This window comes from Myotis yumanensis, unplaced genomic scaffold, assembly GCF_028538775.1.
Source record: "Myotis yumanensis isolate MYYU_CA2020_CCGP unplaced genomic scaffold, mMyoYum1.0.hap1 SCAF_19, whole genome shotgun sequence".
NCBI classification, from domain to species: domain Eukaryota; kingdom Metazoa; phylum Chordata; class Mammalia; order Chiroptera; family Vespertilionidae; genus Myotis; species Myotis yumanensis.
In genome coordinates, this window is record NW_027223770.1 from 1108336 (window position 1) to 1125556 (window position 17221).

General features: G+C 53.9%; 1 protein-coding gene across 1 annotated transcript in view; it reads left to right on the plus strand.

The window, feature by feature from the left end:
* The window catches only part of TECTA (tectorin alpha), a 111279-nt gene that overhangs the window by 83253 nt on the left and 10805 nt on the right, over positions 1–17221 (plus strand). The window contains exons 17-21 of the mRNA XM_070399891.1: positions 66–176; positions 7106–7308; positions 10610–10773; positions 11176–11424; positions 16177–16339. Coding sequence (XP_070255992.1) covers positions 66–176; positions 7106–7308; positions 10610–10773; positions 11176–11424; positions 16177–16339 — 890 coding nt within the window. The remainder of the gene's footprint in view (positions 1–65; positions 177–7105; positions 7309–10609; positions 10774–11175; positions 11425–16176; positions 16340–17221) is intronic.

Below are 17221 nucleotides of genomic sequence, written 5' to 3' on the forward strand. Positions count from 1 at the left end.
AGTGAACATGGCACCTGCTTGTTGGTGTGGAAGTCAAGTGTGCGCGTTCCTGTTCTCCCTTTTAGCAGGAGTGGTGGACGATCCCTGCGTGGGGGCCGACTGTCCCAACCGGACCTGTGAGCTGGACAATGGCGGGGAGCTGTGCGGCTGCATCGAGCCTCCCCCCTACGGGAACAGTGAGTGAAACCTGCCCCCCTACGGGAACAGTGAGTGACACCTGCCCCCCTACGGGAACAGTGAGTGACACCTGCCCCCCCACGTGAGCAGTGAGTGACACCTGCCCCCCCTACGTGAACAGTGAGTGACACCTGTCCCCCTACGGGAACAGTGAGTGACACCTGCCCCCCCACGTGAGCAGTGAGTGACACCTGCCCCCCCACGAAAACAGTGAGTAACACCTGCCCCTCTACGGGAACAGTGAGTGACACCTGCCCCCCCACGTGAGCAGTGAGTGACACCTGCCCCCCCACGTGAACAGTGAGTGACACCTGCCCCCCCCTACGGGAACAGTGAGTGACACCTGCCCCCCCACGTGAACAGTGAGTGACACCTGTTCCCCCCTACGTGAACAGTGAGTGACACCTACCCCCCCACGTGAACAGTGAGTGACACCTGTTCCCCCCTACGGGATCAGTGAGTGACACCTGCCCCCCCCCACGTGAACAGTGAGTGACACCTGTTCCCCCCCATGTGAACAGTGAGTGACACCTGTTCCCCCCCACGTGAACAGTGAGTGACACCTACCCCCCCACGTGAACAGTGAGTGACACCTGCCCCCCCATGTGAACAGTGAGTGACACCTGTTCCCCCCTATGGGAACAGTGAGTGACACCTGCCCCCCCACGTGAACAGTGAGTGACACCTGTTCCCACCCACGTGAACAGTGAGTGACACCTACCCCCCCACGTGAACAGTGAGTGACACCTGCCCCCCCCCACGTGAACAGTGAGTGACACCTGCCCCCCTACGGGAACAGTGAGTGACACCTGCCCCCCCACGTGAGCAGTGAGTGACACCTGCCGCCCCACGTGAACAGTGAGTGACACCTGTTCCCCCCACGTGAGCAGTGAGTGACACCTGTTCCCCCCACGTGAACAGTGAGTGACACCTGCCCCCCCACGTGAACAGTGAGTGACACCTGCCCCCCCACGTGAACAGTGAGTGAGACCTGCCCCCCCACGTGAACAGTGAGTGACACCTGTTCCCCCCACGTGAACAGTGAGTGACACCTGCCCCCCTACGGGAACAGTGAGTGACACCTGCCCCCCCACGTGAGCAGTGAGTGACACCTGCCGCCCCACGTGAACAGTGAGTGACACCTGTTCCCCCCACGTGAGCAGTGAGTGACACCTGTTCCCCCCACGTGAACAGTGAGTGACACCTGCCCCCCCACGTGAACAGTGAGTGACACCTGCCCCCCCACGTGAACAGTGAGTGAGACCTGCCCCCCCACGTGAACAGTGAGTGACACCTGTTCCCCCCACGTGAACAGTGAGTGACACCTGCCTCCCTACGGGAACAGTGAGTGACACCTGTTCCCCCCTACGGGAACAGTGAGTGACACCTGCCACCCCACGTGAACAGTGAGAGACACCTGCCCCCCACGTGAACAGTGAGTGACAGCTGCCCCCCTACGGGAACAGTGAGTGACACCTGCCCCCCCACGTGAACAGTGAGTGACACCTGCCCCCCCACGTGAACAGTGAGTGACAGCTGCCCCCCCACATGAACAGTGAGTGACACCTGCCCCCCCACGTGAACAGTGAGTGACACCTGCCCCCCCACGTGAACAGTGAGTGACACCTGCCACCCGCCACGGGAACAGTGAGTGACACCTACCCTTCCACGTGAACAGTGAGTGACACGTGCCCCCCCCACGTGAACAGTGAGTGACACCTGCCCCCCCACGTGAGCAGTGAGTGACACCTGCCCCCCCACGTGAACAGTGAGTGACACCTGCCCCCCCACGTGAACAGTGAGTGACACCTGCCCCCCCACATGAACAATGAGTGACACCTGTTCCCCCCACGTGAACTGTGAGTGACACCTGCCCCCCCACGGGAACAGTGAGTGACACCTGCCCCCCCACGTGAACAGTGAGTGACACCTGACCCCCACGTGAACAGTGACACCTGCCCCCCCACGTGAACAGTGAGTGACACCTGCCCCCCCACGTGAACAGTGAGTGACACCTGACCCCCACGTGAACAGTGAGTGACACCTGACCCCACGTGAACAGTGAGTGACACCTGTTCCCCCATGTGAACAGTGAGTGACACCTGCCCCCCCCACGTGAGCAGTGAGTGACACCTGTTCCCCCACGTGAACAGTGAGTGACACCTGTTCCCCCCACGTGAACAGTGAGTGACACCTGACACCCACGTGAACAGTGACACCTGTTCCCCCCATGTGAACAGTGAGTGACACCTGAAACCACGTGAACAGTGACACCTGTCCCCCCCCACGTGAACAGTGAGTGACACCTGTTCCCCCACGTGAACAGTGAGTGACACCTGTTCCCCCCACGTGAACAGTGAGTGACACCTGTTCCCCCCACGTGAACAGTGAGTGACACCTGCCCCCCCCCGTGAACAGTGAGTGACACCTGTTCCCCCACGTGAACAGTGAGTGACACCTGCACCCCCACGTGAACAGTGAGTGACACCTGTTCCCCCCACGTGAACAGTGAGTGACACCTGCCCCCCCACGGGAACAGTGAGTGACACCTGTTCACCCCCACGTGAACAATGAGTGACACCTGCCCCCCCACGTGAACAGTGAGTGACACCTGACCCCCACGGGAACAGTGAGTGACACCTGTTCACCCCCACGGGAACAATGAGTGACACCTGCCCCCCCATGTGAACAGTGAGTTACACCTGCCCCCCCCACGTGAACAGTGAGTGACACCTGACCCCCACGTGAAGAGTGACACCTGTCCCCCCATGTGAACAGTGAGTGACACCTGCCCCCCGACGTGAACAGTGAGTGACACCTGCCCCCCCTACGTGAACAGTGAGTGACACCTGACCCCCACGTGAACAGTGACACCTGTTCCCCCCATGTGAACAGTGAGTGGCACCTGCCCCCCCACGTGAACAGTGAGTGACACCTGCCCCCCCCACGTGAACAGTGAGTGACACCTGACCCCCATGTGAACAGTGACACCTGTTCCCCCCATGTGAACAGTGAGTGACACCTGCCCCCCCCACGTGAACAGTGAGTGACACCTTCCCCCCCCCACGTGAACAGTGAGTGACACCTGCCCCCCCACGTGAACAGTGAGTGACACCTGCCCCCCCCCACGGGAACAGTGAGTGACACCTACCCCCCCCACGTGAACAGTGACACCTGCCCCCCCACGTGAGCAGTGAGTGACACCTGCCCCCCCACGTGAGCAGTGAGTGACACCTGCCCCCCCCATGTGAGCAGTGAGTGACACCTGCCCCCCCACGTGAACAGTGAGTGACACTTGCCCCCCCACGTGAACAGTGAGTGACACCTGCCCCCCCACGTGAACTGTGAGTGACACTTGCCCCCCCACGTGAACAGTGAGTGACACCTGCCCCCCCCACGTGAACAGTGAGTGACACCTGCCCCCCCACGTGAACAGTGAGTGACACCTGCCCCCCCACGTGAACAGTGAGTGACACCTGCCCCCCCACGTGAACAGTGAGTGACACCTGTTCCCCCACGTGAACAGTAAGTGACACCTGCCCCCCCACGTGAACAGTGAGTGACACCTGTTCCCCCCCACGTGAACAGTGAGTGACACCTGTTCCCCCCCACGTGAACAGTGAGTGACACCTGCCCCTCCCACGTGAACAGTGAGTGACACCTGCCCCCCCACGTGAACAGTGAGTGACACCTGTTCCCCCACGTGAACAGTGAGTGACACCTGTTCCCCCACATGAACAGTGAGTGACAGCTGCCCCCCTACGGGAACAGTGAGTGACACCTGCCCCCCCATGTGAATAGTGAGTGACACCTGCCCCCCCCACGTGAGCAGTGAGTGACATCTGTTCCCCCACGTGAACAGTGAGTGACACCTGTTCCCCCCACGTGAACAGTGAGTGACACCTGACACCCACGTGAACAGTGACACCTGTTCCCCCCCATGTGAACAGTGAGTGACACCTGAAACCACGTGAACAGTGACACCTGTTCCCCCCATGTGAACAGTGAGTGACACCTGTTCCCCCACGTGAACAGTGAGTGACACCTGTTCCCCCCACGTGAACAGTGAGTGACACCTGTTCCCCCCACGTGAACAGTGAGTGACACCTGCCCCCCCCACGTGAACAGTGAGTGACACCTGTTCCCCCACGTGAACAGTGAGTGACACCTGCACCCCCACGTGAACAGTGAGTGACACCTGTTCCCCCCACGTGAACAGTGAGTGACACCTGCCCCCCCATGTGAACAGTGAGTGACACCTGTTCACCCCACGTGAACAGTGAGTGACACCTGCCCCCCCACGTGAACAGTGAGTGACACCTGACCCCCACGGGAACAGTGAGTGACACCTGTTCACCCCACGGGAACAGTGAGTGACACCTGCCCCCCCATGTGAACAGTGAGTTACACCTGCCCCCCCCCCATGTGAACAGTGAGTGACACCTGACCCCCACGTGAACAGTGACACCTGTCCCCCCATGTGAACAGTGAGTGACACCTGCCCCCCCACGTGAACAGTGAGTGACACCTGCCCCCCCTACGTGAACAGTGAGTGACACCTGACCCCCACGTGAACAGTGACACCTGTTCCCCCCATGTGAACAGTGAGTGACACCTGCCCCCCCACGTGAACAGTGAGTGACACCTGCCCCCCCCACGTGAACAGTGAGTGACACCTGACCCCCATGTGAACAGTGACACCTGTTCCCCCCCATGTGAACAGTGAGTGACACCTGCCCCCCCACGTGAACAGTGAGTGACACCTTCCCCCCCCACGTGAACAGTGAGTGACACCTGCCCCCCCACGTGAACAGTGAGTGACACCTGCCCCCCCCCCACGGGAACAGTGAGTGACACCTACCCCCCCACGTGAACAGTGAGTGACACCTGCCCCCCCCCACGTGAACAGTGAGTGACACCTGCCCCCCCACGTGAGCAGTGAGTGACACCTGCCCCCCCACGTGAGCAGTGAGTGACACCTGCCCCCCCCATGTGAGCAGTGAGTGACACCTGCCCCCCCACGTGAACAGTGAGTGACACCTGCCCCCCCACGTGAACAGTGAGTGACACCTGCCCCCCCACGTGAACTGTGAGTGACACTTGCCCCCCCCACGTGAACAGTTAGTGACACCTGCCCCCCCACGTGAACAGTGAGTGACACCTGCCCCCCCACGTGAACAGTGAGTGACACCTGCCCCCCCACGTGAACAGTGAGTGACACCTGCCCCCCCACGTGAACAGTGAGTGACACCTGTTCCCCCACGTGAACAGTGAGTGACACCTGCCCCCCCACCTGAACAGTGAGTGACACCTGTTCCCCCCACGTGAACAGTGAGTGACACCTGTTCCCCCCACGTGAACAGTGAGTGACACCTGCCCCTCCCACGTGAACAGTGAGTGACACCTGCCCCCCCACGTGAACAGTGAGTGACACATGTTCCCCCACGTGAACAGTGAGTGACACCTGTTCCCCCACGTGAACAGTGAGTGACACCTGCCCCCCCCCACGTGAACAGTGAGTGACACCTGTTCCCCCACGTGAACAGTGAGTGACACCTGCCCCCCCACGTGAACAGTGAGTGACACCTGCCCCCCCCACGTGAACAGTGAGTGACACCTGCCCCCCCACGTGAACAGTGAGTGACACCTGCCCCTCCCGCCTATGAGTGATAGTGAGTGACACCTGCCCCCCCCACGTGAACACTGAGTGACACCTGTTCCCCCCCTTGGAAACTGTAAGTGACACCTGCCACCCCCGCCCCCAGACGGGCCCAGTGGGAAGGGCCTGCAACCCCATAGCGAAGCTCTAGGACTGCAGCTGCCTCCTCACTGTGGGTTAGAAACCAACAACAAAGCTTTCAAACCAGGTCATCCACAGGGAAGCAACCGGGCCTGGGCAGTAAGCGATGCTGGCTTCCTGGCCGCACCCTTTCCTGCATCTACATCATAAAAGGCCTGTGGGTCGTTAGGGCATCAGGACCAAAGGAGCAGAGGCTCTCGCCAGGGCGGGCGGGCGGCCAGCTTCGGCCAGCGGAGCCACTGGACCGCTAGTAAATCCTAACAGAAACGTGTGTGAGTGAATCAGCCATTGCATTGGCGGCACCTTCAGCATCAGGGATCTGGGAGGATCTGGAAGATGGACAGGCCAGGCCTCGTCTGACAGAAATGTGAGAATCAGGCGAGTGCAGGTGTTTGAGCGCTTGAGCGCTCATCTTAAGGCAGCTCTGTCACCAGGTTCAGGTGGGTCCCCAGGAAACAGCTGGAATGTGTGAAGCGAACAGTAACCAAGTAGGACGCCAAGTCCTGCTCCACAGAGTCCTGGGTGGGAGCACACACACATCAGCCCGCCCCGCCCCGCCTGAGCCCAGAACTGGGCGGCACCAGCTAAGCTACACTCAGACTGTGGAGCCTGAGGCCAAGGCTCCCCAGGAGGAGGCGGCTGGGCTGCCCACGCTGGCCCTGCACAGACAGAAACTGGTCTCCATAGCTGCTTGCTCACTGGGAACGGCAGCCAGCACATCCCTGTGTCAGTATCCAGAGCTCCTGGTGCTCAGCTAGGGATGCACTGGGTTGGGGTGGCCTGGCCAGTGCTGTCCTGCTCGGTGGGTCCTTCAGCCAGGCCTCCCTGAGCCAGAGGCAGGTTGGAGCCTGCAGAAAAGCAGTTACTACGCAAGTTGGGGAGTCCTGGGTTTAGGAAGAAAAGACACTTCATTAGTATTTTCTTCTTTTAAAAAAGACTCTTCAAGGTCCCAGTTGTTGCTCTGAATGAGCTCATAGACTCCTTTGGATTGAGCAAATCTCAGTTAGAAATACCACAGACTTCCTGCAGATTAGCAGCCATTTCTACAGGAAACGGCCATGGATGCCATCTTGGCTGTGGCAAGACCAGCGCCCACTCTCTTGACTGTCATCGTCCTGTTTCCCACAGACTCGCACGACATCATCGATGCGGAGGTGACCTGCAAGGCATCCCAGATGGAGGTGTCCATCTCCAAGTGCAAACTCTTCCAGCTTGGCTTTGAGAGAGAGGGCGTGAGGGTCAATGACAGGCAGTGCACGGGCATCGAAGGAGAAGACTTCATCTCCTTTCAGATCAACAACACCAAAGGCAACTGCGGAAACATCGTGCAGGTGAAGCCTTGGCGGGAGAGCCTGCGGGGGGAGCTGTCCAGGTGTTGGTGCGTTGACTGCCCTGACAGCGCCTCAGGTCCATCCAGTGAGGAATAGCCTCCTAGGAAAACAGCAAAGGGCATGCAAATGACCTGTCAGGACAATGGCTGTCTGTGCGGAATTATGGCTACATTGGAAGTGTGCAATAGGTGGCAGCCTCTTCCCTGAGCCCTCTCTGTCTGCTGTCATCCTTTGTCCTGTGTGTTGACAAAATGTTATTCCCTCTCGTGCCCTTCAGGTCAGGACAGTTGGTTTCGCTATTTTGGGGGATCAGGGCATCCCAGGTATCATTTAAGAGAAATGCAGAAAAAAATACAGTTTGGAGAAACCAAGATGGCGGCATAGGTAAACATCTGAAATTGCTGCCTCGCACAACCACTTCAAAAATACAACTAAAAGACAAAATGGACATCATCCAGAACCACAGGAAGGCTGGCTGAGTGGAAAGTCTACAGCTAGAAGGAAAGAGAAAAGCACACTGAGACTCAGAGGAGGTGCGGAAGTAAAGTGCAGAGGTACGGAGGTGCATGTGGAAAGGGCTGGCAACTGAGGACGTGGTTGTCTTTTTCAATCTGGAGGGAGACACACACTCCTGACTGCTCTCAACTCCAGTTCCGGGCGAGTCTCTGGGGACCCAGACTCATATGGGGAGAAACTGGACTGTCTGGCATCGAGCAGAACTCGAGGGCAGCTTTCTCTCAGAGATGCTTGCAGGGATTACCGCAGGACACTGAGACCCGGGACCTCTTAGGGCAGGACTGAGGATCAGCCATAGCTGTTTGCTCCGCCCTGTTGATTCCCTGAGACCCCACCCCACCCAAGCTGTGGCAGAGGCTTTTGCATATGAATAACCTGGCCCTTTGCAATCTACAATTACCTAACAAACTGCAGCTGGGTCAGAGAGACCCAGAACATCCAAAAGAAGGCCCAAGGCCCCACAGCAGCTTGCATTGCTTCACAGTTGGGCCTCATCTGGGCACCTCCAAATCCCAAACAAAGAAGAGGAATCTGCAGATCTCTCCATAGCTCCTGCTGGGTAGCCTCAGGCAGAGGCTAAATTAGCACCTCCTTAGAGATCCAAGAGCCAGTGTACCCAGTGGTCAGAGTGGGACCATCCAGATTACAACTCCTCAGATCCATAAGGGACACACTCAGGGGCAGACTCAGTGAGCACCAAAGCCCCACTGAAGCAAGTCCTGCCCCATAAGGGTGTCTCCAGCACAGAAGTTCTTCCACTGTAGACACAGCTGATTCTCACAGCCAACTGGCCTGAAGGTCAATTCCTCCCAGTGATACCAACAATCAAGCCTTAACTACAACAAGATTGTGCACACAGCCCACAAAGGGGTACACCAAGAGTGTCCACCTCAGGTAATTGGGGAGGCTGAGCCACTGGGCCCTATAGGACACCTAGCACAGAAAGCCACTCTGTCAACACAGGGAAGCAGCCAAAATGTGGTGACAAAGAAACAGGTCACAAATGACAGAAATGGAGGAAACCAAACTACTGGATAGAGAGTTCAAAACCACGGTTATAAGGTTTTTCAAGAATTTTCTAGAAACCGCCGATAAATTTAGTGAGACCCTCAATAAGTCTAGTGAGACCCTCAAGGATATGAAAAAGGACCAACTAGAAATTAAGCATACACTGACTGAAATAAAGAATATTATACAGCGATCCAACAGCAGACTAGAGGATCCCAAGAATCAAGTCAAAGATTTCAAGTATGAAGAAGTAAAAAACACTCAACCAGAAAAGCAAAAAGAAAAAAGAATACAAAAATATGAAGATAGTGTACGGAGCCTCTGGGACAGCTTCAAGCGCACCAACATCCGAATTATAGGGGTGCCAGAAGAAGAGAGAGCAAGATATTGAAAACCTATTTGAAGAAATAATGACAGAAAACTTCCCCTACCTGGTGAAAGAAATAGACTTACAAGTCCGAGAAGTGCAGAGAACCCCAAACAAAATGAATCCAAAGAGGACCACACCAAGACACATCATAATTAAAATGCCAAGAGCAAAAGACAAAGAGAGAATCTTAAAAGCAGCAAAAGAAAAACAGTTAGTTACCTACAAGGGAGTACCCATATGATTGTCAGCTGATTTCTCAACAGAAACTATGCAGGTCAGAAGGGAGTGGCAAGAAATATTCAAAGTGATGAATATCAAGAACCTACAACCTAGATTACTTTACCCAGCAAAGCTATCATTCAGAAGTGAAGGTCAGATAAAGAGCTTCACAGATAAGAAAAAGCTAAAGGAGTTCATCACCACCAAACCAGTATTATATGAAATGCTGAAAGGTATCCTTTAAGAAGAGGAAGAAGAAGAAAAAGGTAAAGATACAAATTATGAACAACAAATACACATCTATCAACAAGTGAATCTAAAAATCAAGTGAATAAATAATCTGATGAACAGAATAAACTGGTGATTATAATAGAATCAGGGGCATAGACAGGGAGTGGACTGACTATTCTCGGGAGGAAGGGGGTTTGGGGGGTGTGGGAAGAGACTGGACAAAAATCGTACACCTATGGATGAGCACATTGGGGGGCGGGGGGAAGGGCAGAGGGTGGGGTGGGAACCGGGTGGAGGGGAGCTATTGGGGGGAAAAAGAGGAACAACTGTAATAATCTGAACAATAAAGATTTAAAAAAAATAAAATAAAGTGGAAAAAATAAGACCAAAAAAAAAGAGAAAGAAATGCAGCCGGGCTCCAGCTGTGGTGTTGGATTCCCCACTGTAGGTTAGCACAGCCTCTCGCTGCTTCTCTCCCTCCTGTTGTCTGTGCTTTCGTTCTTTCTGTTCATAACGAGTTGTTAACACTTCTATCTGGGAGAGAAAGGAGTAAGAAGAGGAAGTTGCATTTGCTCATTTTGGTTCCTGTGGGCCTGTCTGGGAAAGGATTTGGTGGAGGAGAGATTTTGAATTAAAAATTAAAAGAAGACTTACGTGACCTGCTGCTGGCAATGCTTCATGCTGCCCCCTGCTTGGGTGCCCAGAGAAACTGGGGCTGGTTGCAGCCAGAATTCATGAACTCACCCTCTGTGGGCATCAAGGAGTCTGACTGGAGGGTGCTGCTGGCATCTATTGTAGTACTTGCAGTAAACGCGGAGGCTACCTCCATACTGATTTATACTGGCCTCGTAGGGGTGTATGAAATGAAGCCATTTCTCCACTTCAGAACATGGATTTGAAATGCAAGCCATGGGCTCCTCCCAGATTTAACACTCTCTGACCCCCTTTGCTCTGCAGTCCAATGGCACTCACATCATGTACAAGAACACGATCTGGATAGAAAGCGCCAACAACACGGGCAACATCATCACCAGGGACCGGACCATCAACGTGGAGTTCTCGTGTGCTTACGAGCTGGACATCAAGATCTCCTTGGACTCGGTGGTGAAGCCCATGCTGAGGTGAGGCTGCGGCCAGCGGGTAAGGGAGTGCCATCGTGCCAGCCAGCTCTGAGCTCTCAAGCACGAGAAAGCACAGTCCCTATTTCCGTATCTGACTTCCTGCCTGAAAGTGGCACCGCCCAGTGAAACTTCCTATAGTGCTGGGCATGCTCTCTGTCTGTCCTATCCAGCACAGTAGCTGTTGGGGGGGGGCGGGGGGGGGGACGGGACTGCTGAGGACTGATGGTAATTTACGATGATTTCATGGCCACACGTGCCTGGAGGGGACCATGTGGACAGTGCAGCCTTGGACCCCACTGCTGCCTGCATTGCCTCCCTCTGCATGTTCAGCTGGAGAAGTGGCAGGTAACTGAGTAAACATAACCGCCGGGGCCCCCTGCCTCGTGGTCTTTTCCCTTTCAGTGTCATTAACCTGACCGTTCCAACCCAAGAGGGCAGCTTCACCACCAAGATGGCGCTCTACAAAAATGCCTCCTACAAGCACCCGTACCGCCAGGGCGAGGTGGTGCTGACCACGCGAGACGTGCTGTACGTCGGGGTCTTTGTAGTCGGAGCTGATGCCACCCATTTGATCCTGACGCTGAACAAGTGCTATGCCACACCCTCACGCGACAGCAATGACAAACTCCGATACTTCATCATTGAAGAAGGGTGCGTAGCCTCTCACCAGGCATAGCCTCGGAGCCTTCACTGTAACATTAGTCTACACCACATTTTATTTTTTAAAATTCTTTATTGTTGAAAGTACCACAGATGTCCCCCTTTTCTTCCATTGACCTCGCCCAGCCTGCCCCCACCCCCAGCCCAGGCCTTCACCCACTATTGTCTGTGACCGTTGGTTATGCTTATATGCATGCAAGTCCTTTGGTTGATCTCTTAATCACTAGCAGCCCTCCCTGCCTTCCCACTGAGGTTGGATGGCCTGTTCCATGCTTCTATGTCTCTGGACCTATTTTTGTTCATCAGTTTATGTTGTCCATTAGATTCCACAAATGAGTGAGATCATGTGATACTTACTTTTTCCAACTGGCTTATTTCACTTAGCATAATGCTCTCCAGGTCCATCCATACTGCTGCGAATGGTAAGAATTCCTTCTTTTTTACAGCAGCATAGCATTCCACTGAGCCTGTGCCATAGTTTAGAGAAGGGAATAGGAACTAATGCTTGTTGACTTCCTACAAGGCCAGCATTTTGCATCCATGAACTATCAGATTCTCACTACAACCTGGAAGGTAGATGTGAGAAGCCTCATTTTATGAATGAGACGGCTCAAGGTTAGTGAGAGCAAGCAAGTTGCTCAAAGTCACACGGCAGTTTGCTGGCAGATCCCCAAGTCCACATGGCATTAACTACAAATATATTCTCCATGTGATCAGAGGGTCTGTCCTCACTACTTTAAATTTCAGTTTGAAATAAATGTGAATTATATGAAAATGAAAGAATATAAGGAGAATAACTGAAAGTGACTAGGACATCTATTAAAATTTAAAAAGAATTAGAATAATAGCCTATAAAATCAAAGAGTTTCTTTTTACTCACCACTCTATGCCCAGCACCTAGTATATTTTCTGAAATATAATGGTTATGAAACAAAATTTTATTGAATGAATGAAAAAACGAAGACTATAGATCCAACAACAATAATAATTATCTTAATTTTTAAAAACACTGGTTGTGTCAAGCAGTAATTCTTTTTTAATAGCTTGATTGCATATGTAACTTGTATGCACTAAAATGCATTTGCTTTAAGTGTAACAGTCAATGATGCTTGTAACCTTACAAGAGGAGTATGAGCACCACCATGAACTAGTTAGAACATTTCCATCCCCTAATACAATCCTCCTTAAGGCAGGTGACTTATTAATCCAACTTCTTTTTCTATTAGATGTAGGAGAGACCAACTCCAAGTAGCTTATGCAAAAAAACCCCAAAACAATGCATTTAATCATCACAAAACCAATTCCAGCCGTGGATGTGGCTTCAGGGATGATTGGACCGGGCGGATGCTGCCGCACCCTCCCCCTCGCTCTGTCCCTTGGCTCTGTCCATCTCTGTCTCCCCTGCCGGACACTGGCCGCCCTAGACTCACATTCCCACAGCAGCGCCCGAGCCCTGCTCCCCGGCTCCCGAGAGAGCATGGGGAGCCTTCCCGGGATCACGCTTCTCCTGTGTCTGCAGGGTTGCAGCATGACGTCACCTGGTGGGTCTGAAAACAAAGACAAATTAGCAGAAAAAAGTTTCATAATGTATTTAATACAAGTTTTATGTGACACAGGAGCCTTCAGTACGGGAATGAAGACCCACAGCAGTGGTTGGACCTGAGTGCTGTATGCTGGGCTGGAGGGACAGGCAGGGAGCAGGGACCGGCCAGGCATGAAGTGACTGTAGTGTCATCTGCTCAGCTTCTCCTCCGAGTCCCTTTGTCTTCGAAGATAAGAATGGTCCTTTCCTTGGGGTGTCAGGGGGTACCTCTCCCATGAAGGTTTTACGACTTGTTTCAGGTGGAAAGGGTCAGGGAGAAAGTCAGGGTGACCTTCCTGCTTCTGCCATTTTCTCAGACTCACTCACCTTCAAGGATTCCATATGCCAAGGTGCCGGCTTCGGGGGAGCACCATGGGGGAGAGGGGCATGTGCATCAGCTTTAAGGTTGGGAATGTTCATCAGCAGAAGGGTGTGGTCTGGGCAGACAAACAATAAAAAGCCACAGCTTTGCAGATGCAACAGGCTCAGAGGAGGAAGGTACACAGCCAACCCCACTGGCTGGGCGTGGCCGTGGCTGGGCGCGCAGGCGTGATGTGGAAGTTTCAGGAAAGATCTCACTGAGGCACTTGACTTTCTGAATTGGTTTCCAGCTTCTTCTAGGCAAAGGGAAGGACTTGGTAACCAGTTGGTGTCCTGCAGGCCGAGATGCCCGGGCTAGTGTCACTGTTCTCCCTTCCTCCTCATCTCCCCCTCCCTGTCATGGTCCTTCCCATAATGAAAGGCTGAGATCTGAGCCACGACCAAATGCAGATCCAGGTGATGTGGCTTGTGCCTCCTCTGAAGGTCGCTGTGGCACTGAGCATTTTTTAAAGGGAGTTAACAGACTTGACCCCAAGAGGGGGAGTGGGCAAGTGAGCGTGTTCCTAAACCTCGGCTTCCCCAGGGTCTCCATGAAGGCCTGGGACTTGAACTGTGACTGGGCATACAGGGATTCTGCCACGTGGGAGAATTTTAGTTCAGGAGTCCCCTGACCTTGGTTAGCGGTGTGTGTGTCTCCAGCGAACTTGCATGAAACGTGATGCTCAGGGCTGAGTGAATGAGCAGCAAAATGGGCTCATAAGAATTCTGAGGAGTCCTTGTTCCTTCCGGCTGGTGGAGCGCAGGGAGGGCGCCAGCGTCCATCAGTGATTCGGAAAGTAGCCTGGGTACATGCAAGTCACTCCCGCTCCTCTCCGGGTGCCTAGGCGGGCGGCGGGGGCCGGGGCGGGGGGTTTGGGGGGCTTTCTCCTCGGGGTGGACAGAGAATTCTAGAGCCTGACTGGCTCACACGCAGGCAGCACGCAAACAGCCCAGCTCTGCTCCCCTGGGCCCCTTCCTTCGGTTCCATGTTCTTCTGAGACCAAAACCTAAGTAATCTCTCCTAGCTGGGGGTCTGGTTAAGCGGGAGGGGCTTGCATATCAGGGCTATGACTGTTTTAAAATCTTTGAGCCAACTTAGATTATTCACATAGTAACAGTGACAAGAAACAGTCTAGCAAGTTTTTGTTTCAGCGCATTTAAGAAACTATTGCCTTGAAGCCTGAGTACAAAACTGAATAGGTATAGGGATGGTGAAGAACTGTTTTCGTTTATAATTCTCCTACTGAGTTAGTTAATTCTGTGTGATGGGGGAAGGCAACTAAGGAAAGAGTCCCCCTTGTATCTTTATCATGTAAAGAACCTCTTAGCTCCAATGAGCCGCCCTGGGCCACGCAGCACAATGCGTCACTTCAATTCCTGCGTCCAGCGCAGACTCCTCATGCCCTGTGCGTGAGGGAGGCACCCTGGAGGGCATGGCTTGATTCTTGCACTCCAGGGGCTCAGCAGCGCTACTGGCCAACCAGGAGCAGCCCCTTGTTCCTGCCTGGCCGCTGGGGGAGGGAACATTTACAAAGGAGGGAAGCCTAGGCTGGTGTGGGAGGAAGAGCAGGTGCTGAGCAGGATGAGCTGCAGAGACTCCCAGGTGGGCAGACATGACGTGAGAAGACCCGGGGCATGAGACTGAACATTTGGGGAACTCTAAGTCCCGGAGGCAAGATCTGTGGGCCTGAGGGCGGCTCCTGCTGTCAGTGCCACCGGAGGAGAGAAGAGGCTGCCTGCCTCCGAGCAGTGCTCCTGCTCATCCCTGACGGCTTTATCTCAGCTGCAAGTCTCCGTGTGGGAAGAACTCCCAACAGGGTTGAATCAGGGGCTCCTCCCAAAATGGATGGTGAAGAACATACAGAGGTAACCTTGAGTTTGTTAACCTGATATCATAGCCCACAGCAGTGTAAGGGAGCAGCATAAGAAGCTGAAACATAGGGAAACTGAGTTCCATCCCCACAGTCATTCTGTTTTTAGATGCAGTTAGGGTCCTAATTGGAGGTGCTATTTGATGTTTTTAAAACAAACGATATAAATATGAGGACGTGGTCATACATGCCAAACCCACACAATCCAGAGGTCACTTTCACATGCAAAGGCATTTTTACCATTTACAATGGTTTTATATAAAATCCTATATAATAAAAGAGTAACATGCAAATAGACCAAATGGCAAAACAACTGAACAACCAATCAAAGCATAATATGCTAATGATATGCTAAGGCTGCTCAACCGCTCACTATGACGTGCACTGACCACCAGGGGGCAGACAGTCAACTGGTTGACCAGTTGCTATGATATGCACTGACCACCAGGGGCAGATGCTCTGACTGGTAGGTTAGCTTGCTGCTGGGGTCCAGCCAATCGGGATTGTGCAAGATGGGCCAGACATGCCCTTGAACCCTCCTGCGGTCCCTCCCTGGCCCAGTTGTGCACCAGTGGGGTCCCTTAGCCTGGCCTGTGCCCTCTCGCAATCTGGGACCCCTTGGGGGATATCAGAGAGCTGGTTTCAGCCCAATCCCGCAGGCCACCCCCCTTGGGAGGGCGCCAGACACAGGGCTCCTAGCTGGCAAGTGCTCCTGTGGCAGTTCGAGCCTTTCCTGATCAGGACTGATTGGGCGGGAGCCCACGGCAGGCACAGTGGGGCCAGCATGAGTGGGAGCAGCAGGTGGCATTGGACTGCAGGTTTTGGCCCGATCCCTGCAGGCCACCCAGAGGGACCCCACCCATGCACGAATTTGTGCACCAGGCCTCTAGTATGAAAATAAGAAGCAAAGGTATTATTTTTTCTGAATAGGTGTCAGAACATTAAAGACAACACCATTGGCATCGAGGAGAATGGGGTCTCCCTCACCTGCCGCTTCCACGTCACAGTCTTCAAGTTCATCGGGGATTATGATGAAGTCCATCTTCACTGCGCGGTGTCACTCTGCGATTCGGAGAAGTACTCCTGCAAAATAGTGAGTGAATCTCGCTGCCCCATCTCCCAACATGGGTCACATGTGCCAGGGTCTATGTGACTCCTCAGGGTCCTTCAGGTCTCATGGCCCCTGGAAGTCCTCGGGGGCTTGCAAGCATCAGTCACCTCTGGGGAGACAGTGAGAGAGAGGACACAGCGGAACAGTGCCACTGACCCCTCTGTCTCCGCAGTGTCCACCTGTCCAGTGTGACATCAGGTGAGGGTCTCTCAAACCCGGCACTGCTGACATTTGGACCAAATCATTCTTTGGGTGGAGACTGTTCTGTGCATCGTCGGACATTTATCAGCTTCCCTGACCTCTACCCCCTGGATGCCTGTAGCTCCTCCAGCTCAAACACCCCAAAATGTCTCCTAACATTGCCAGTTGGCCCCTGGGGGCAAAGGCGGCCCATTTGAGAACACCTGCATCAGAGTCTCAAGGAGCCACGTCACCTGAATCTGAGGTGGACACTGGGGCCAACCTCCACTCCACTGAGAAGCAAACTCCTGGTTCAAGATGCACTTTATCCAGCTATTCTTTACTTATAGTTTTTAAATATATTTTTATTGATTTCAGAGAGGAAGGGAGACAGAGAGAGAGATAGAAACATCAATGATGAAAATCATTGATCGGCTGCCTCCTGCATGCCCTCTACTGGGGATCAAGCCCGCAACCCAGGAATCGAACTGTGATAGGACAGTGCTCAACCACTGAGCCACACCTGCCAGGCCATCTAGGTGTTCCTTAGCCAGGGATTGCCCTGCAGCTCATCCAGAGCCATGCCAGGGCCTGAGGCTCTGGAAGGGCGAGGGGGATGAGGTGACAAACCGATCCTCTCTTCCACGCCAGGTGTATTTCCCACCTGTATAGCTAATGTCACTA